General features: G+C 41.5%; 1 protein-coding gene across 3 annotated transcripts in view; it reads right to left on the reverse strand.

The window, feature by feature from the left end:
* The window catches only part of DPY19L3 (dpy-19 like C-mannosyltransferase 3), a 428279-nt gene that overhangs the window by 174369 nt on the left and 232288 nt on the right, over positions 1 to 21622 (reverse strand). For 2 of the 3 annotated variants that reach the window (XM_085637855.1, XM_085637856.1), the window contains exon 7: positions 11945 to 12068. The exons of the other annotated variant lie outside the window; for it this stretch is intronic. In XM_085637855.1, coding sequence (XP_085493981.1) covers positions 11945 to 12068 — 124 coding nt within the window. The remainder of the gene's footprint in view (positions 1 to 11944; positions 12069 to 21622) is intronic. 3 annotated transcript variants of the gene reach the window in all.

A 21622-nucleotide genomic window follows, 5' to 3' on the forward strand; every position in this document is an offset into this window, starting at 1 on the left:
AGAAGAATGTGTACAATGTTTTACTTTGATTTCCTATTGTCACAGGATCCTGTTTGGGACATTTTGTCCCATTTGTGGCCTTGTTCATGTGAGTCAAACGGAATAAATCTTGCTAATGAGAAGTTTCTTTGATGATCCCTGAATTGGAGAGTGGTGACCTAGTGGATGTTGCGGACGTAGCCCGTAGTCCTCAGATCACGGGAAGCTTTTAACCAAATCCACATTCTGGCGTTTTGTGTACTGCCTGGCTTGAAAGAAGACTAGGAACAAGGAACGTTTGGGAGAGAAGTTCAACTTTCTTGCTTCTTAGGCCACCTTGCCTTTATCGGCAGCTTTATTATTTGGATTCATGAATTCTTTCCAGCATAGGTCAAGCAGATTTGAGCGCACACCCTGGTGTGCCCTTCCCCGTTAATGGCTACTATCTGCCGAAGACCGCGGTGTCTCAGGTACGATGTGAACGTGATTGGCGCAACTTGTAGAGCCTGGTTGGAATTAGCTCATTTTGCACAATGTTATTTTCTCTACTCCCCACTGCTACCAGCTTGCTGTACTCCGTTGCTCCTCCCGATGCTCTATTAGGAGTGATTTACAAGGTTCTTAATCAGGGCAACAAAGTAAAGGGTTGAAACGTCGATATATGAACTAGTGAACTGATATGATTTATCATAATACATGTATTGTACTCTAATTTTGAGTCGTGTTAAGAATCTTCAACTTTACCCTCCCCTAGATAAAAATGTACATATATGTTGTATATATATTCACGAACAGCACAAACGCACAACTTTTTCATTGATGACACTATTCACGATCACCGCAACATTTTTTGGAGGCTCTGCAATGTGATATGATATATTGAATTAAAATAATTCTCTGACAAAACCATATGTTTTTGAATCATTAACACTTGGCCTATGAGATTTAGGCTCTAAACCTCTCCCGAAAGGAACCATTGCCTTTTCCTTGAATTTGCCTAATTTGGTACCCAAGTCTCCTGCTTTGATGACTTGACATTTAGATGGCAGTTTTTCCACAATATGACTTTTGAGTAAGACACACAAAATTCCAAATTCCTTTAATTTGGGGCACTGTGCATACATGTTTATTATCCTGAGTAGTCGAGTACAATAATATCAGTTATGAGCAGCACTTGGCTGGTGATGGTCACCTGGGTCATCAGTTTAATTTTGGCCAGTCGAGTTCCGACCAACTTTCCACTCTATTGCGGGTGAGCCAATGGTTTCAAACACTGTGGTTCCTATGAGCTAAGGCAACATATTTCCTGCAGGAAGATGAGGTCATTATCATTGGCATATCCACATAGAAGCTGTGAGGCCTTCTCACAAGACCAGTTATATTCCAGGAGCACATTTTTAATGTAGGATTGCTCTCAAGGCACAGTGAGATTTGTGATTGGAGTCTTTGCCAACAAGCTGTTCATAGTAACACCTATAGATGTTCTTTCTTTGCTAAGAAAAGCTTTGTGTGTTTCTATATGAGAGTTCAGAAGGATGCCATATCTATTACCCTATTGAAGTAACTATCCATATCAGAAGCCCTCGCATTAAAAGATTAAAGAGGCTATCAAGCTCTAGCACTATCTTCAAAGACACCCTGGTTCTCCTGATTAATCAGCTTGACAAACTGACACCCAAGTATAAATTAGGCCTTCTCCCTTATGTTGGGGTTAGCCAGTAGGCAGGTGCTGGCCAGTCCTCAAACATGTACAGAAATTGCCAAATAATTTCTCTTACACCTGCTTCTCTCAACATATCACACATCAGATAGGGTGCGTAGATTTTTACTACACACCTGTCATCAGTATAATGTGCTGGGTTAGAAGCATGCCGAACAGTGTATTTTCATTCTGCTCTTTTATGTTATTAGACAGTCTGCAGAACCTAGGCTTACTCTTGCTTGGAGCGATTTCCATGGCCATATAGTCCAGCCTGTTGCAAGCGCTCCCCTGGAGCACTTGCTTGAGAAATTGGTTTCCCGGACTCTTGATGATCACAAGGTCTGCAGTTGTCCACAGCTATCTACTTCTAACTGTATCCTGGCTACACTGCCTGACTGTGCTTTCCGTTAGAGTGCTGCGGAGCCGAAAAAGACGGTTGCTTTAAATGGTACAATGGCTCCAAACAAAGAGCTTTCTACTTCCCTCGCCTTTGGTCTCATAAGTCTAGGATGGTGGGAATAGCCTGGCTGAGGATTTAGGATGTCAGCATGTTGGCGGGGAACTGACTGATAGGCCTAGGTGGGCATCTACAGGGGCGAATTGTGGGGACTCTCTGCTGGCAGTAGGATCCTCGGGTGAAAAGCCTGAGAAGGTAAGGCCAGAAGAGTGAAAGAGGGGATTGGGGCAGAGGAATGAGAGTCAGAAGGAGGGGGTTCAGAGGGAGCGTGAGGTCTAGAGGTACCGGGGCCGTAGATGTGACGCCTACGTAATATTGAGCAATGGGGTGGTAACATAATCAAGCACCATACTGATAAATCTGGGCGCAGAAATCCTCACACTTAAAAACTGGCCAATGGAATAGGGGATTTTTACACAACGATTGAATCCAACATAAAAGTGACAGATCCGCGGTAGATGTTACTGAAGTCATGCATAACTATTTCATTAACAATGTTAAAAAGTATTAGTGCAGATGGAGGCTATCCTTTGTATAGGCCATGTGATTTTGTGATGCCCAATGTTTCTAATAAAAATAATTTTTTTTAAAAAGTGACAGATCCCTAAACAATAATGAGTGTGTGGAAATGGTAGTGTCTCAATTAATACTCACTGAGGCACAGAGTCAAAAAAGATGTGACAAAATAGAGGCTGCTACAGACACTCAGCTGTAAATAACCTGCACAATTCTGGTAATCACTGAGTTAAAATATAGGGGTGGTGCAGGAGGGCTCTTAAAATGGCAGAGGTAGGAAATATCAAATACAGACTGATGGAAAAGGCATTCTTCCTGATAATACTGTCTGATGAGGCAGGAATTTCTAAAATCATGCTAGGACGTTTTCTAATAACGAATAACCACATTCAGCTAGACCTATTATCCAGCTAATTTCTTTATAATGAATTAGGCGGTTTCAATAAGCAAGCATGAGCTTGATTTTTTTTAAACTTTGCATGGTGATGAAACAACGATGGGTTCCAAGGCTGGTAAAGGACACATATAGAAAGCCTTGGTCGCGATGCAGGGGCCTGCTAACCCACCACACTACAATGCCAACCTAACATGCACCAGATATCAACCTGTGAAGGAAGAGCATACTTGAATTTGGAAGCTTTCAAAAGTCTGAGACTGTGGACGACAAAGGCTTAGAAAATGGTTTTGAAACCTAAGCAAAGGTGAATGGAGGGGCAATTTAGATGTTAATGTTAATTGTGACAATGTATGCTATTAAGAACTTTCACCAAAGAAGGCAGCTGTGCAGAGCATGCACAGCGTGGTGCTGTGACCCATAGACATGAGAGGTGCATTGTTATGGGAGGGTGGCAAATCCAGTACCATCAATTTATGGGAGAGTTGGGTAATCCGTCCAGGCTCCCAGACAAGCATCAAGGACCGAATATAAGCCCTGCCTGCCAGTTTAAGTACCACGGCTCTGACCTGCACTCCAGTCCGCAGGGAAGAATATGTAGTGGCAGTGGGCTGTGAGAAGCCAAGACTGCCCTCTCCCTTCCAAGCAGAGAAGACACCCCACCCATGCAGGCCCGCTTGCCAGCAGCAGTAAGTCTCTATAACTTTAGAGGCCAGAGGAAGACGAGAGTGGGGTCTACAGTCCTTTCCAGGAACTTGGACTGGCAGAGTCATCTCCCTCATTTTGAGGATCCAGGTCGAGTATCAGCAGGGGTAAGAAGCAGCTGAAGTCAGCAGAAGCCACCCAACACACTGCATAAAATGTCACAGGCGCCTCGTAGAAGCAAGAGAGAAGAGGGCTCTGTTCAGAGGGTGCACCATGAGCAAGCCCTGGAACAGAATGAAAAAAAGCAAAATGTGAGCTCCAGTGCTGAGAGTTTTAGGAGGAGGTAGTAAGGCAGAAGCTGCCATTTGTATGCCTCATTCGTACTCATGTGCAATGGGACAGTGCATGCCCCGCTAACACAAAAGATAACACCAGACTTCAATCTACAATTTCTTTTGAACACAGGGGCGGGAACATGCCCCATCCAGTCGATGCAGTCAGAATGGTGTTGAAAAAACCTATTATGCATATCCTTACCAAAGAAGATCTGGGTCTTGTTTGGCTGAAAGTAGGTCTGACCTATAAAAATCAATTACCTGAAATTCTCGCTAACCTGACAGCAAACATCAAAAGAGATGTTGGTGAGATCAAGGCAGATCTGCAAAATATAGACAAGAGACTGGAGATGCGGCGACCCAGCTGCTCAATACTGCTGAATCGTACCTCCTAGTTACCACTATAATTTGTCAACTGAAATCATAAACTAAATGGCTATTTGCAAAATGTGCAGATTTCAAATAAATCCTGGAGGAATAAGATCCGTACCAGTAATATGAAGAAGGGGACAAAAGGTGTTAACACGATCAAGCGTGCGATGCAGTTCTTCAGAGCCATTCCCGTATGCATATTAGCATCGATAGAGCCCAGAGTGGGCAGGCAACAAAGACACAAAAAGCGAGCAGCCAAGGGAGATTTTTAGTTATTTATTTATTTTTATTTAGGGGAGTTTCATATAGTGCGAACAAGACCCGCTAAATCAGGTATCAGAGCGCTTTACATGGCACCAGTTTCGTTACACCAGAACACATTCATTTTTCTTAGGCACGGGGAGATTAAGTGGTTTGCCCAGAATCACAGGATGTTGAGTATTGTAGCCGAGATTCAAACCCGGTTCCCCAGCTTCGTCGTCGACAGCTCTAGCCAGAAGGCTACATCCTCTCCCCATAGCAGTAGTCAAGCTTACTAGTTATCAACTTAAATAGAGAACCATGGCCTACACTCGCTCCTTGAAAATGATTTTACTGTGACATCTTCCTGCTACAGTAACTTGGGGCAGCAACGCTACAAAAACACTAATATATAAGGTTATTCAGGACATGGTCAAGAGACAGATTTGCAACAGATGGATCATGCCAAAAGGCCGGCAGTTTAAATGGAAAGGTACAGAAACCGCCATCATATCACCAAGAGAGGGTGGGGTCCTATTGGGCCTCCAGGCTAACAATGAGTGGAAATCACAGCTGGATGACCCCCCTGTCTCATAACGCTACTCAAGAACCTACGTAAAGCAGCTAACCCAACCTGCAATCAAAGGGAGTAGCCAGCAAGGGAAAGAAAAACTCTCCAGAGACTAGATATATAGGAGAGACATTCCTTAATCCATGCCTCTTTGGGACATAAGGAAGGTGGTGGAAAATATTTAGGGGCAAAATAATACTTAGTCCCCCTACAGACGGGTCTCGGAGAGGACATCAGGGGAAAAGGCCCACGAGTTTTGACATAGACACTGTAACTCATTTATGCCCAAGCAGATGTCATTTAAAACACCATCACCTAATGAAATGTAAATAAAAAAGGGTCCAGGACAATCCAAGAGGGTAGAAAAGATTAACAAGGAAACCTAAAACACAAAATGTACCCACTAAAAGGACACCAGATACAAATATCAAGTGTTGATGGGACTGAAATCTCTTCTCACTAGATGACCAGGTGAGAGACAAGTTCATCCTAGTTACATTTTTTATTTAATTTACCAGTTTGTTGAAGAAGAGGTTTTCTGCTTGTTTATTAGAGCGTCATCCAAACCTCCATGAACGTATCTACGAGAGAAAATGAACTGTTGGGCTAACAGCTAAACTGGAAGTTTTATGATAATTTCTTTGAATGTGAGGGGTCTAAACTCCAACAAAACAGGGTACAGAGCTATTTCCAGCACCATGATTCGGACATCATTTTCATCCAGGAATTTAATTTGTTGAGAAAGAACCAATTTAGAATGAAGCAGGGGTGGCCATTTTATGCAAAAGACATTTAAAAAAAAAAGGGGCGACATTAATATTATACGGGACCCATCAACAAACAGGTAAGCTCAGTAGTCCCAATATTCTAAGGCTATGTTGTAGGAAATTAAAAGGCAAGTTCACTGACCAATGACTGATCAATGTCTGGGGATGCTTACACCCAGAAAAGAAGGACTAGTCCCTCTACATAAATGGTACACAAGAATTGATTATATATTTCTATCTACAAGCCTATTCCACAGACTACAGGATTTACGCTAGATAGGGTAACACTGTCTGATCACTCATGTGGAGATACCACAGGACGGGGGTTTTTACAGCCAAAAGGAGAGGAAGCTGGAAAGATCAGCTGGGCTTGAGTTGAGACCTGGTGTACAGAACTGAACTGGTTCACAGCAGACTATTGGAGACTCATTTCTTAGACAATGACCCACAATAGACTTGACAATCACTGGGATGCATTTTGAATCACTATTAGGGGTCTTGTTATTGTCCTATTGGCAAGAGCTCATACAGTGAAGGGATGCAATAGATTAAATTGTGACAAGAACTAGGGGCCAAAAGTATCAACCATTTTTTCGGTTGCAAACACTTAAAATCGGTGTCTGCAACCACAAAAAATGTTTTTGCAATTTCAAATCCCATTGTAGGTGTGACTTTCAAATACTGACTCACGGCCTGTACATTTTGCAACCAAAATCTGGTAAAAAAAACACTGAAAAATTACTGACAACCGAGTTGGAGTGGTAAGCCATTCGCAAAGGGGAATAGACTCCCTTGGATCCTCTTACCTTTTGTGAATATAAAAAAAAAAAAAAAGGTTGGTTGGTAGGGAAGTAGGCAGCGACTCGGGACATCTGCCAACTGTAAAACAAATGTTAAAAAAAAAAAAAAGTAAACTTTGATTTTTATAAACAGCACATTTTTCTTTAAGGCCGCGTTAAAAATAAATGTTTACAAAATGTTTTGCTTTATTAAAAGGCAATCACAGAAGTATATCAAACTGAGTGAATCATAATTTGTGGCCTTCCTCATTAATATTCATTAGGTAGTTCGGTTTATAACCTTCTTCAAATCGGAATTTTACAAACCAACCTATTAGTACATTGGTTATAGACACAACCAAGTGGGATTTGTTAAAGACAGCAGGGTTCAGATAGTTTAAGAAAATACAGCACACCTGAAAGAGAAAGCCAACTGAAATGGATCCCAGCTCTCCTTGTAAGCTTAGATTCAGAAAAGGCATTAGATAGGATTAGCTGGAAGCTGCCCTGGACAAAATAGGGGTGGGAGTGAATGAGAAACTGGATCATGTGCAATTATGCATTTGCAGAGGCGAGGATTAAGGTGAATGGTATCTGCTCAGAAAAGTTACAGCTGCAGAGAGGGACTAGAACGAGCTGTCTCATGAGACTATTCTCACTGCCTTGACAACTGAAACATTGTTTGCATTGCTACGGTCCAACTTGAACATAAAAGATGTTCAGTTTGGAACAGTGGAGCACAAAGTCATTTTTTTCTCTGATAATCTGTGTCTTTCTCTCACTGACCCTGAAAAACTACTGTCCGTGTTTGGAAAACTTTAAAAAAAGTTACAGGCTAAAAAATAAATGAAAAACAAATCTGAGATTCTAAATATTTCAACCCAAAAGAAGGTCTATTTCAAATACAATGCCAATTATATGGACCAAATCATCCTTTAAATATCTGGGTATTTCTCTCACTAGGTGTGCGTCTAACTGGACCACAGTTATTTAGCCCGGTCTAAATCCCCCAGGAACTGGCTAGGTGGTGGAGTTCCTGCATTTCAAGACTGAGACAGATCAATGTAGTGAAAATGAATAACGTCGCACACTGGCTATCTCTCTTGCAACCACTTCTGATCAGAGATAGAGGCCATACAGAAATTGATGACAAATTTTATATTGGCAAGAGGATGAGTCAGATTCAATAAGAAAATCCCATTGACAGAGCAGGCCGAAATTCCTAAAATACCACTATGCAGTGCATTTTAAGATTATAGCTGAATGCACAGCTAAAGAAACAGAAAAGAGATAGTCCCACACTGAGTGATTATGGCAGGTCACTCTCTCTGGGATATTCCGTGTCCCCAGAAAGTCATGCACACAAAATCTATATATCTTAAAGATCATCAAACCTCCATTTATTGTATGGGTAAAAATAGTGATCAATTAAGATCTCACTACTTTCGCAGGCCCAGATAGACAGATTAATCTCAAGCTAGTATTTTCCCTAGCCATGGAGAGCAAGGGATCTGAGAGATTAAGTCCGGGAGAATGTCTACAGATCGAAGACATGTTTGATGAAGATCAGGGGCAATACTTTCAAAATTGCAGGAAAGCATTGGAAGTGACAGAATTGGATAGGCTGCAATACACACAAGTTAGAAACTGGGTTATGCAACCCCCAAGCAGGGAAGAAGCAACCATGCCACTAAATCTCTTTCAAAATGTTCTAGAAATATAGGACACCATAAAAGGCCTGATCTGAAAGTTATTTATCATACTTAGGCTTTCCTGTTTTCAGTTTCTATTTTTGGTAAATTCTGGTGGGGTTTTTTCAGTGTTTTCAAATTACTTCAATACCTTGAAAAAACAGTGGGTATCAGTGGTTACACATTTTTGTACCATTGAAAACAACAAAGTGTTTTTCTGGTGTTTATGGAATGTGTTGCTTTTATTATTGCTTGCTTTCTGCACAAATAGTGCACGGTATATAGACAGTGTACATACAGTTTATATGAAGTCCAAATACATTTTTATTAACTAAACTTATTGTAGTACACCATACAATATTTCTTCAGTGAGTCTTTGGTCATGCTCACTAGCTCGCTCCTTCCTTAGTAAACTTTTATCTGTGAAAAGGCCCTCACAACATCGGCACTTGTAAGGCAATGCCAAAACAGCCAGCACACAATTTGCTAGCTCTGGCCACTGACGTAGTTTTCCATGCCAATACTCTTGCACCTGAAGATTGCTATTTTCTGGTACAGGTTCTGCAACATATGCGTTGAACTTTGCACATATGCCCTCAGAATTATTGAAGCGGTCAAAAATGAAGCAGCACTTTTGAAACTCTGGAGAAATTTGTCCTTTACTGAAGGGATCTAGAACTTCTGCAGAGTACCACACTGAGGCTTCATTTACTTCAAATGCCATGGTTGGTGAAGAGACAATTGTATGCATTATTGCAAGCCATTCTCATACATTGTAAAATAACATTTCCTGAATTTCTCCTCAACATTTCTTTGCTTACCAAGTGGCAAGCACTCTAACATGGAACATGTTGCAGTGCCAAAGTCACTAAAAGTGTTGCCCAGCCTTCTCTCAAGTAGATGTTTCACTTCTATACCAATTATGCTGAACACTTGGTAGACTAGGGTGTTTTTCAGACTTTTGTTTTTTTATTATGTCCACTACAGCAGTCATGTTATCAATTAAAAATTTAAGAATGCAGTAGAGTCTACTTTTTGCTTTACATCACTATGAATATGTGACCAAAGATCCTCACATTTCTTGCCTTTGGCATCATCACTCAGCAAACATTCTGTAACTGGTTGCCAAATGGCTAATACAGCATTCAAGACCTATAGGACCAAGAATCACCAGCTTAGTGACACAGTTAAATTTACTTTTTCTTTGATGCAACACAAAGCACAAAATGGGAAATATTTGTGTTTTAGTTACTGCGCATAACAAAACAGAGCACCAGAATAGACTAAAAAGTCAATAGCATTCTTCATTACCTCTGAACATTGTAAAGATATTTTAAGCATATAATCTAACAAATGGCAAGGATCTCTTGCAGGGAAGAACTTCAGCTCAGGTATCGAATTTGACAGGTCATCACTCAACGTTTTCATATATGTAGCTGAATCACTGCAAATACAAACAATATCACTCCAATTTTGGTGGAACTTGCTAAGAACTTTTTGCAGCCGCATTCCAAGTGACATTGCATTTTATGTTTTCCAAAAGTCTGGTGTCATATTTTCACCACTATCCCGGATGCTTTGTGACAGCACTCTTTTGATATATACCGGTCACTACACCTTGCATTGAACTTTTAAAACCTGGGGTGTTTGGCAATTCACCTACTATTAATACTGACTCACTAGAAAAGGGGGATGATGTATCAAGGGTTTTTACCCATTCTCTGTGGGTAAATTGATGGTACATATTGGGAAAGATTCCTATGAAACCAGCCGTTTTACCTATCCGTGAAAGAGTCAAATGTAGCCAAAAAATAAAATATTATTTTGATATTTCCTGATTCTCTACAGTTTATAAAATAATTAAACAAGACCTAAAATATGCTTCTAAATCCTGCATCTTTAGACCAAAGACCACAAAACTGAAAAAAGCAAAAAGAAACAATATTTTAGTGGCATCCCTAAACAACAAAACTCAAGTAGAATAATGTTAGCCCAGTCTTTCTTGCTGCTACCTTATATAACAAAGCTACATTGTATTGGTCCCTTCAGGAAGGAATAAAAGTTACTCTTTAACTCTCCTTTTCCTTTCTTTGAATGGCATTTAGTTTCTGGTTGTGCACATGTTTTTTCAGTGTTTATATGTTTACCCTGGTGAGGGCTATTTCCCTTTTGCTGGGGTTTTATCAGTTATTATAGGTTCAAAACTAAAATAGGACAGCCAAACCATACTCAATGAAAGAATAAAACTGAAAAGATGGGGTTACCAAACAAAGTGGGAAGGAGACCTTGGGGGAAAGATCGCTGACAAAGGGTTGCAGGAGAGATTGCATAACATCACACATACTTTCAAAGCATCCACCATTGTGAATACAAATATAAGCTAATGATACATTGATACTTGACTCTATACAGATTGACAGAGTTCTAAGAGAAGCGATACCCATAGACCCAAGCAAAATCCGGTTACATTTTAAGGAGGGAGGAGTGAAATAGGAGGTTTAAAGTTTGTACAATCATATTATAACCATTTGCTGGGTGCAATCAAGTGACTCATAACTACATACTCTAAAAAGGAAAAATCCTAATAGAGACACACAGTATCACTACTTTATGATACAACCAATAGAGAAAATTATATATAATATTCAGCAAACCACTGCACAATTTGACAAGACTTGGAGCCCTTTTATTAACCCTTTGTAGCTAACAACCAGGTGGAAGGACTAACCACCCAGACTTTGTATTCTCCAGCTGTTTGGTTCATTTGAGAACTAGTGAGATGGGCTAGCCTGCCAGCGCTGGGGGAGAATGAGCAACTATTCAGAGTGATAATTGGGGGGAGTTTAGCAACTTCTTGTTATATGTCGCTGGGTTTTCCTTATTCATAATTTGCATTTAAGTGGGGTGAAGTTAAACCTAACATGGAGTCTCTGGAACTACGGTTTTAAAAAGCGATGCCACAATGTTTGCAAGAACATGTTACTGCTAGATGGTAAATGTTCTGCTTAATCGGACAGTGCCTGATGCTGAATGCTTCACCCACCGTACATACCCTAATAATAAAGGAGACAATTAAAAGGTGTTGTCTTGGATTCAGGACAATTTCTCACTGTGTTAAATGCAAACCAACTGCCTTGCAGTAGGATGGCGGAAGAAGCATAAAAGGCTTTTGTTTAGAGGTAGTTTGTGTGTAACTTTCAGTATTTTTATTAGCATCCACAACTTGCAACAACAGGGAAGGAGATGTTTAAACTCTGTATGAATCAACTTGTTTCTAACAGTACGTTCTATACCTGTTGACATGCCAATGGCATCTCTCAATTCTGAAACAGGACACAGTCCAGTAAGGAATAGATGGCGCATGACTGATCAATGTTAGTGCTTAGCTGACAGACTGTCAGAGAGGCCGTACGACTTAAACAGTGATGAGGATGGTTGATGAAGGTGTTTGATGGTGAAGAGGAGAAAATGATTTTGATGGTGTTTTTGTACTTACTTCCTGGAGAGGCTTCAAATGAGGTTTCAGTAAGTATGTAATAGCTGCGATTTGAACCGCAAAGAATGGCAGTGCCCAATTCTCTCTCAGTGGAATGGTGAACTCCACTCGTGTGGTATCTATTCTGCACAAAACAAAGATGAGGTTTCATATATAGTTTGCAGAAGCATTTTATGATTTAAGTTTTCAACAGAAAGAAGTACTGATCAGAAGCAGAAAATCTAAATACTTATAAGTGCTTAATACAACCTATCAATTGCCTTGGATACAACAGCCCCATATGCTTCAGGTACCCATAAAGTATACTTTTCCAGATTACCTAGTATTAAATAAAGGTAGGTCCTCCTTAGCGAAAGCGATCAACGATTATCTGAACCTCATACTCTGGTCGTTTCAGATCTCACAGAGTTTCAGAAATCATAGGGAGCTCTTTCTTGTAGGAAGACGTTGGCTGGAAATATAACGTCGTTGTGATGTTTGACATTGAGGCCCTCGTTAAAGGCACAGGAGTTTCTGCTTGCACTGGAAATGCAAGTTGTGCCCTTGAATCATACAACTGCATGGAAAAACAGTATGATAATGAGAAAAAGTCTGTTGTGAATCACACAGAGTTTATGGCCCATCAATGATTCCAAAATTCATTATGGCCCAGTAATCCCTCATCCACAAAATACAGATACCGGAGGTAGTGATATTTATGGATGCGCAACAACTAAGGCAGTTCCACTGCACTTTTAACAAGAAGGGCCTCAAAGTCCTGTGATTTCCACTGAAGCAATTTTAAGGTAATCCCAACCAAGGTCAAAATACATTTTACTGCACTATTTCAACATGAAACTTATGAATGAGAAACAACCCATCAAGAGAACAAAGTTATCTTCACCACCACACAATCAGCGATTCGCAACCTTATCAATCAAAGTTAGTAACATAGTAAAAATGGTATGTAAATATTTTTTCCAATGACTAAAGAAGTTCAATTTACTTACCAATTACACCGGGTAGCTGCAACCTGGAAATAGCTATTCATGTATTTAAGTATTTATTTAATATATATGTATATTGTCATATGGCGCAAAGTAACCACTTACATTGGTGCAGGTGCGAAGGAAAGTGCCCCAAAAAATTTGAGGGAGAGGTAGAAAAGAATTGCTTCTTTAAAGGAGAGAGAATGTGGCCTAACGGCTTGGACGGTCGACCTCAGAGCTGGGGAACCGGGTTTGAGTCTCGGCAGGGATGCTCAACATTCTGTGATTCTGGGCAAATCCCTTAATCTCCCTGTGACTAACAAAAAAAAAGAAAAAATGAATGCGTCCATATGTAATGTAACTGGTGCTCATGTAAAGCGCTCAGATACCTCAGGGTCTAGTTAGCGCTATATAAAACTCCACAAAAAAAAAAAGTCTGGAGTAAACAATCAGCTTTTAAAAAGAATATGGTCTAGCAATATGATTGGTCCAGAGTACATTGTAGGAATTGTACTCCAATCTGAGTACCTATGTGGATGAAAGATTTATCTCCTTGATGTTTTTTGCGCAACTATCACTTGAAAAAAATCTTTAAAAAGAAGGTGCAAGAAGGATTAGGAAGCTGTACGCGGTTTTGTAAATATTTAATATCACACTTCCTAAAGGTGTAATGGATGTGGACCTATAAAACACTGAAAACCACTAAAGATCAAATAGTAGCAAAAATATGTGAAATGTTTTGTGTTGAAAATCATACTTGATGCTAAGTTTTGTAATAATTCTGGAAAGTTTATTTCTTACATTTTTTTAGAAGGCCAAACTAGGAGGCTTTATAAAACAAAAGACGACAAAAATGAGCATCAGAATGAGATGGAAATGAATGAGAGTGGTTCTGAGGGAGAGGATGAGGCTATGGACAGAATGTTGACTGGAGTGAGACAACATCTGTATAATGAGAACAATCTATCCTGTGTTTTTGTGGATTTCAGTAGTGTTTTTTCAATGTTTTCCAAACATTTTGAAATCAGTGCTTATCAGCATTTATTCAGCAGCATAACCCCAACAGTAGACAAAATGTGTGTTTTTCCATTGTCTACAAAACATATCTGCAGTGATTATTATAAAGCTTATATTTAATTCAAAGGAGAAGTAATGCAGCGTATGTAGTATTTTTCCATTGGCAGTGTGTCCAACGGACTTATGTTAGACAGCTTTGAGCATAGAAAGTGTTACTCATGTTGCTCGAATATGAATTTACCTTGAAAAAAACAACGACAAACGGCGTTTGGAAAAACAGGAACAGTTGGTTTAATTAAACGCTTTGGCAATGAGTACAGTTACAGAAGCCGGTCTGAGGACTGTTTCAAAGTAAAACGTTCTGAGCAAGGTTTTATAGATTTCTTTGGGTTTCATAAAATGCTTCCGTCCATCAGTTTTTTGGTAAAGAATGCGGGCTTGTCTTTGGAGCCATAAATAAGGCCCCTGATAACAAATGCAGGTGGGCCTCGACCTTGCGTGGACACAATGGGGGCCAGTGGGTAATTTGTCCAGATGTCCTGCATGAGGAGTGCATGATCGATGTGTGTGCCGTGTCCAGACAGGCTATGTATTCCTAACTTCATGTGGCATCTGACTATGATTTTTGGGGGAATGTGTGTAACCCTCCAGCCATGTATGCTTTATTGGGGCCAATTTCCCAGGACCATTGTGGTGTCGCTGCGCCTATCTGTGGGATTGATCGGAGTTTCCTGTTCACGAGTTTGTCTGCCAGCCACGCGCCACACCACCTGTGACCTGTCAATCAGCAACCTCAGACCTAGGTCTCTGCCCGCTTGACTATGTATTTCTGAGTCAGGGTTGACAGAGTTGATGACGGGCGAATTCAATAGAGATGTGATTTCGTTCTTACATATGAATGTATCAGTATTAATACGGACATCAACTTTTTCAATATGAACACTCACATGCACATCTCATAACCCTCTCTCACATCTCATTACTTCTAACTCTCACTCTGTCAAGACTGTGCCTGCTTTACAGAACTGTAAATGGATTAAAAAAAGTAGAGTGCTATATTCAACTGTTTTAATAAACCAATCCCTGGATACTGTTGAGGTTCATTCACCTACTCCTTAGAGAATAATTTGTTGCACTGTATTCTAAGGCACCTAAAACTTGATACTTAAGGAATGTTATATATATCAAGAGGGAGGGACAAAAGGGCTTTGAAAGGTCCAACGTACATGCCCAACAGTCATACAAAGAGAGGGTACGTAGTTCCTTATTGTGGGTCTAAAAAAGAGGCGAGAGAGCTTAGTGAAACATCCACTGTAGTGAATGGTCGTACTATGAAAAAGGGAGGAAAAATCCTCCCTTTGGAACTAGGGCCCTCACACACCCAGCCCGCTAGGTGTCATGCTTCATCATTGGGCCTGCTCCTCGTCGGGTCGGCGCTGCAATACCTGACGGGCACCCAATGAGTGGCACTTTAGCGGAGATCTTTTGTTCCTCGCCGTATGGTGCCGTGTGGGTGAGGGGCCTAATAGGTGTGGATGTGATGTGCTGGTGAGTGCTAAAACTAAAACAGGTGCGGAAGTCCAATAAGACACCTTTATTCTGGTAGGCTCCCTACCTGATTAAAAATAGAAAAGAAATGGCGGCTATCTGACTATAATGAATCAAGACATCACGCTCTACTTTTACTTTTCTGGTCAACATGTTTCTTGCCTGGTAGTCAGGGGGACCAACACTCCTATAGCACCAATCTGGGACTCCAGGTCACTATGGAAAATTACTATGGACCATTGGGACACCGGTGTGACATCTGCAAATAAACTGCACTGATGACTTTTATTTCCTGACGATATGGTCGACGTGGCTAGTCCACTGTGGATGAGACTTCTAATTAGCTTGCCCCATCCCGTGGATTAAGTATGTCACTGCCATTCTACATATTGGTTTACTCGGGGAAACTTATACATATTTAATATATTGTATGCATATTAAACACTGTCAAGCACAGGCGCCTGTATTATTACGCTCTCACATAGTGTTTATAGGCCTCTTTGCACCTTCTAAGATGGCTGACACAACATCTCTACTGTTGCCTCCTAGATACACGTCGCTGACAGTAATACGTCACACTTTACCATGTGGATGTTGACCCCGCCCTCTAACAGGAACCGGTGGATTTATCAGCACCTTCACGTAGCGTCTGCCACCACCCGGTTCCGGCGACGTAGGGTTAGGTGCACCTCTAAAATCCTGTGGATATCTGGTATGAAGGAAATTACGAGCAGTCATTGCCCGATTTGGAGGTGAGCTAGGCGATTGATCACTACATCGCGTCCTTAGCATGTTAACGCCTATTCCATAGAGCCACTCATTAAGCTGATTGTGAATACGGGGAAACAATCCTCAGTTATTCGGCAGGTCTACACCTTATGCTCCAGGTGTCTTTTTGAATGGGCACTTAGAGGTGTCTGTGGCTTGCCGACTTTTCGGCTTATGGTGGTTTGCGTATGTTGATCAATTCATTATGGAAAGACGTGTTATGCATCTGCTATACCACCTCCACTCACTAGCTGCATATATTATGTGATTTGTAGCAGGGGTTTTGATGACTCTATTTGTGAACCCGTTTACTTAATATTTCTTTATTACTTTGTCCTGATAGGACACTGCACTATGTGTGTCCTTAAGCCGCCGGAAACTGTTGAGGCATGCCTTTTACATATTTTAGGTGAGTCCTATTTCCTGTTCTTCACCAGTCATGTGATCATTGGGAGTGCCCCCCTTTTTTAAGCTACTTCACCTTGAGTTTGCTGTTAGTTGTTTCACCGCATTCTAGCACTACAGGTGTGTGATGATGTAAGGCAAACTTTGCTTTTTTAATGGGTCACTATTATCAATGTTATAATTTTTAAAGATGTTGAGAGAGCTTTTCCTGTTACTTCACCTGTACAGTTATTGATGAATTGTTTTCCCATCTTTTCAGGTCGTCCTCCATATCTGTGGGTACTTTTCCCCGCAGTTCAATTATATGGTAGGTAGTAGACTCACCCTACCATAGTGTGTGGATAGTTTTAATTTGGTCCTGAAGAATTGCCATTGATCCCCCTGACTACCAGGCAAGAAACATGTTGACCAGAAAAGTAAAAGTAGAGCATGATGTCTTGATTCATTATAGTCAGATAGCCGCCACTTCTTTTCTATTTTTAATCAGGTAGGGAGCCTACCAGAATAAAGGTTTCTTATTGGACTTCCGCACCTGTTTTAGTTTTAGCACTCACCAGCACATCACATCCACACCTATTAGGCCCCTCACCCCCACGGCACCATACGGCGAGGAACAAAAGATCTCCGCTAAAGAGCCCCTCATTGGGTGCCCGTCGGGTATTGCAGCGCCGACCCGACGAGGAGCAGGCCCAATGATGAAGAATGACACCTAGCGGGCTGGGTGTGTGAGGGCCCTAGTTCCAAAGGGAGGATTTTTCCTCCCTTTTTCATAGTACGACCATTCACTACAGTGGATGTTTCACTAAGCTCTCTCACCTCTTTTTTAGACCCACAATAAGGAACTACGTACCCTCTCTTTGTATGACTTAAAGAATGTTCACCACTGCTTTACTGCACTCTATGCCGGACTACATTAACCCCTTTGTTGCGGGTTTTAGCCAATGAACGACGACACCCCCTCCCCAGCGGAGGGATGAAAATGATCCTTTCTCTTTTCTTTTTTTTTTTAATTAAAGGGTGGGGGAGACGCAGAATCACTTCTGCGTGATCTCCCACTCCCCCGCCAATCTGTTTGTGCTGATGTCACAGATTCCCCTCCCGGACCAGCCAAATTGAGCAGGTGAGTTCTCTCTCCCTCTCCGGTGGAGAAATAAGAGCCTAAAACTGCCTCCCTACATTTCAGGAATGCCTCACTGGTGAGGGGGCGGAGTCTCCCCTTTCCAATAAGGCCATCCTAAACCAGTTTCCTGGCTGTGGATCGCAGTCGTGCCATGATCCACAGCCAGAAAACAGACTAGGCCACCAGGGACGTTTGTGTGGGGAGTCGACTCGTGGTAATGGGCTGATACCCCCTTCCCTCAGGGGACATTAAATAAAAGTATTTCTCTCCTAGAGGGAATTGCACCGCTAGGGAAATGTACATTTATTTTTAACCTGTGATATTGTCAGGAGGTAGGCACTCCTTGCATATGGGCTGACTTCCTGTGGTGATGTGTTTTTCGGGAGGGATCGTTGCCCCCAGGACAACCCTACATTTTTCCACAGAAAAGTAAAAAAAATACAGGTAGGGGATTGGTTCTCAGCACATGGGACGATTCTTTTTGGGGGCCAAATACATATTTTTTCAAATATGTGTCTTCCCCTGGGGGGTACAATGTGTTGGAAAAAACACACATTTCAACAAAAAAATAAAAGAAATGTATGCCACATAAATTTACCATCTGCAGATTTTTCAGCAGATAGTAGATTTATGTGGCATATGCAGTTAGAGTTTCTAGCGCAAAGGGAACAATGCGGTGACGTGTTTGCACGAAGTGGAATGGCCTGTGCAAAGGTTGACTGGTAATCTTTCATTTGCTTATTTCTGCATTTGGTTGCTAAACTGGTAATAGTGAGTTGAAATGTTTGCCCAGACAGTATTACCCTGTCTACAATTCAATAAATAATGAAGTAATACTATCAAAGAAATGTGCCACATTATGCAGCATGATTTGCCTTTTCTTGCTGCATAATTTAGCCAACCCGGTCACGTAATTTGGTGCTCTCCTGCTGCATGATTCCAGTAACCTAGGTGATAGCACCGTGAGTTTTCACAAGGAGTACGTCTGCGCAAAAAGTTGCAGGGGCTGCTATTTGAACATGTGCTTTTTGAGACCAAAGGTAGATTTGTAACTTCAGGAAATTACTTTAATACTGGCAGTGGCTCAGCATGTTCCCCAACAATAATATTTTGCATAAGACATGACAAAAGTGTGCTGTGGAATTGGGTTATAACCTTTATGTGGACAACTTCTATACGGGAGTGGAACTATTATGTGAGCTGTACAAAGCTGGCACTGTAGCATGCAGTACCATTTGTTGTCACCGCAAAGGATTCCTGCAGGAGCGTGTTTGTAAGAACAAACTCTTCACAGTCAAGTTCTCAGATAGGAGTGATGTATACGTGCTCACTACAATTTATGATGAGAGCACTTTCTCAGTCACGCTTTGAGGTCAGATGGCTGAAGTTCACAAGCCCACCTGTATACTCAATTACAACAAGTACATGGGCAGAGTGGACAAGAATGACCAGGTTCTTCAGCCATGAAATGCGATTCGTAAAACTTGCACTTGGTATAATAAGCAGTTTACTCACCTGATCCAGATGGTAACATACAACGCATATGTTTATAGTCAGACCAACTAGGGAAGATTCATGTCTTTCTTTGACTTTCAGTTGACTGTCATTGAAAGTCTTACAGCTACAGAAGCAGCAGCCTCTACTTCCTATGCACTAGAGGACGTGGCACGGCTGGAGGATCTACACTTTGCTGACGGTATTCCTGCAACAGCTAAAGCGACTCTACCATGTCGTCAATGCAGAGTCTACTCTAAGCAAAGAAAGAGGCAGGGGAGTCGTTGATACTGTCCCCAGTGCCCATTTCAGCCAGCCCTGTGTTCTCCTACTTGCTTTATGTTGTACCATACAAACATGAAGTATTGGAAAATTGCCTGAGGGGGAGCTGCTGAACATATACCTTTCAATGGCTGTGTATGATACCTACCTTTGATGAGCCACTAAATCACTAGCCAAGTAGCCGTAGTTTTGTTTTTCCTCTACTTGAGGATATCATGGACTTGTTTATGGCCTGCTCAACAAGGCCGTTAGAACATGGTAGGTGTTCAGTTTGTTGAATAACAAGCACATTATAGTCACCACACTGCATATAATGATGAACATAAGCAACGTTGTCACAGAATTTTCAGTGTGAGAAAAATGTGAAGTCTTAACTAGTTTTGGAGGTTCTCTTGAGGATACTCAGGCTGTCTTCCCCAGCACATTTGCCTTAGTTTCAAAGGTAGATATGCCCATTCATTTTGAGAACTGGTAGCCTTTCATGGCAGCTTCGGACACCCCCCAACTTGGATCCACAAACTGGAAGGAGTTCAATTAAGCATACTGAGTACGCTGAAGGCGCCTGAAAGACATGTTTTCTTGAGCAACCAACGGAAGGCAATAGTAAAGATTCGCTTGGCAGTATATGGGATTAGTCAAGACCTAGAAGGGAACAGAGACATAAAGAAGTAAGAAAAGCTTAGGCTAGGTGTGCTTTCACAGGGATATCGCACAGGTAGGAGCCAGATAGTCAAGGTAGTACAGATACACATTCCATCAATTCATCTCCACCAATACACTCAATCCCATCAGCACCACACTCCCCCCAATACTGAATTACCCCCTTACTCAACTAAGCAGATTACTCCAAACCGTAGTGAACGTAGCAGGCAGCCTCCTCCATCAAGCCCCCACCACACACACATCCTGCACTTCAAACACGTTCACTGGCTCCACATCCACAGCTATTTTCCAACTCCCAATACACTGGCCCAGCATACCTCAAACCGCCTCAGATTTCACAAACCTTCCAGACATCTTTCCTCAGCTGGACTCGTACTCACACATCCCATGCATGCGCAGCACCACGACAGGGAGAACCGACTTCTAATTTGCTCCGAAAGAGCGGAATGACCTGCCCCTACATTGCTGCTCTATCTCTAAAATGATTGCATTTCACACAAAGCCGAACGCTTAGCTCTTCAACTAGGTGAATCCATGGATCAGCCCTGACTGCTACAGGGTAGGCTACAAGTGCCATCCCGGATGATACTGCACTTTACAAACACACAATAAATTACAGAGAACTCTGCACCTAATGCCTCAAGTATGGGTGATATATGTGTCCTGCTTGCCATGGTTATCCTCCGTCAAAACTTAGTAGATGTTCAGTTTGCAGTCTCACAAGTGCATTACAGTTACAGCACTAGACATAACGGTGGATGGGACAAATGTTACGTTCTCACTGACTATCCTGTGTGTCAAGAACTAACGTTCTTCCTAGTTTAGGAAGTGCTCTTTAGGGAACTTTGGCACTCTTCCCCAGCATGTTTACCTTGGTTTCAAAAATAGATATGCTAACTCAATCAGAAAATTATGGGCCTTGCATTGAAGTCTCCAACACCCCCAAATTGAAATCACAAACTAGAAGGAGTTGGATTTAGCAGAGTGAGTATGCTAAAGGCACATAAACGACATCTTCCTGAGCGTTATGTGGCTGTCATGGAAGCTGTTAGTAAAGGTGCACTAGGCACGCAATCAGTAACGTTTAGAATGTCGACGGAGGCAGATACTTGATAGGTAATAAAAACGTGGTCAAACATTTTATTCATTTGTGAAGGTTGTAAAGGCACTAACCATCAACATGTCTGGACATATGTGTTTGTAGAGGTTTGTTTGTTGTCTGTTTGTATGCAAGTTGGTTGATGATTGGTTGAGAGGTTCCTTGGAATAGGGGTTCCGTCCTGTGGCATATGAATGTGATGGGACACTTGAATGAAGGAGGTATGTTGATGTGAGTGCACTGATCTGTTGGATTCTGCTTGTGGCTGGTGGTATGAAAATCTTGAGTGTGGTGCGTGAATGGCAAGCGAATGA

The sequence above is a fragment of the Triturus cristatus genome, chromosome 12 (genome assembly GCF_964204655.1).
Source record: "Triturus cristatus chromosome 12, aTriCri1.1, whole genome shotgun sequence".
Classification (NCBI taxonomy): domain Eukaryota; kingdom Metazoa; phylum Chordata; class Amphibia; order Caudata; family Salamandridae; genus Triturus; species Triturus cristatus.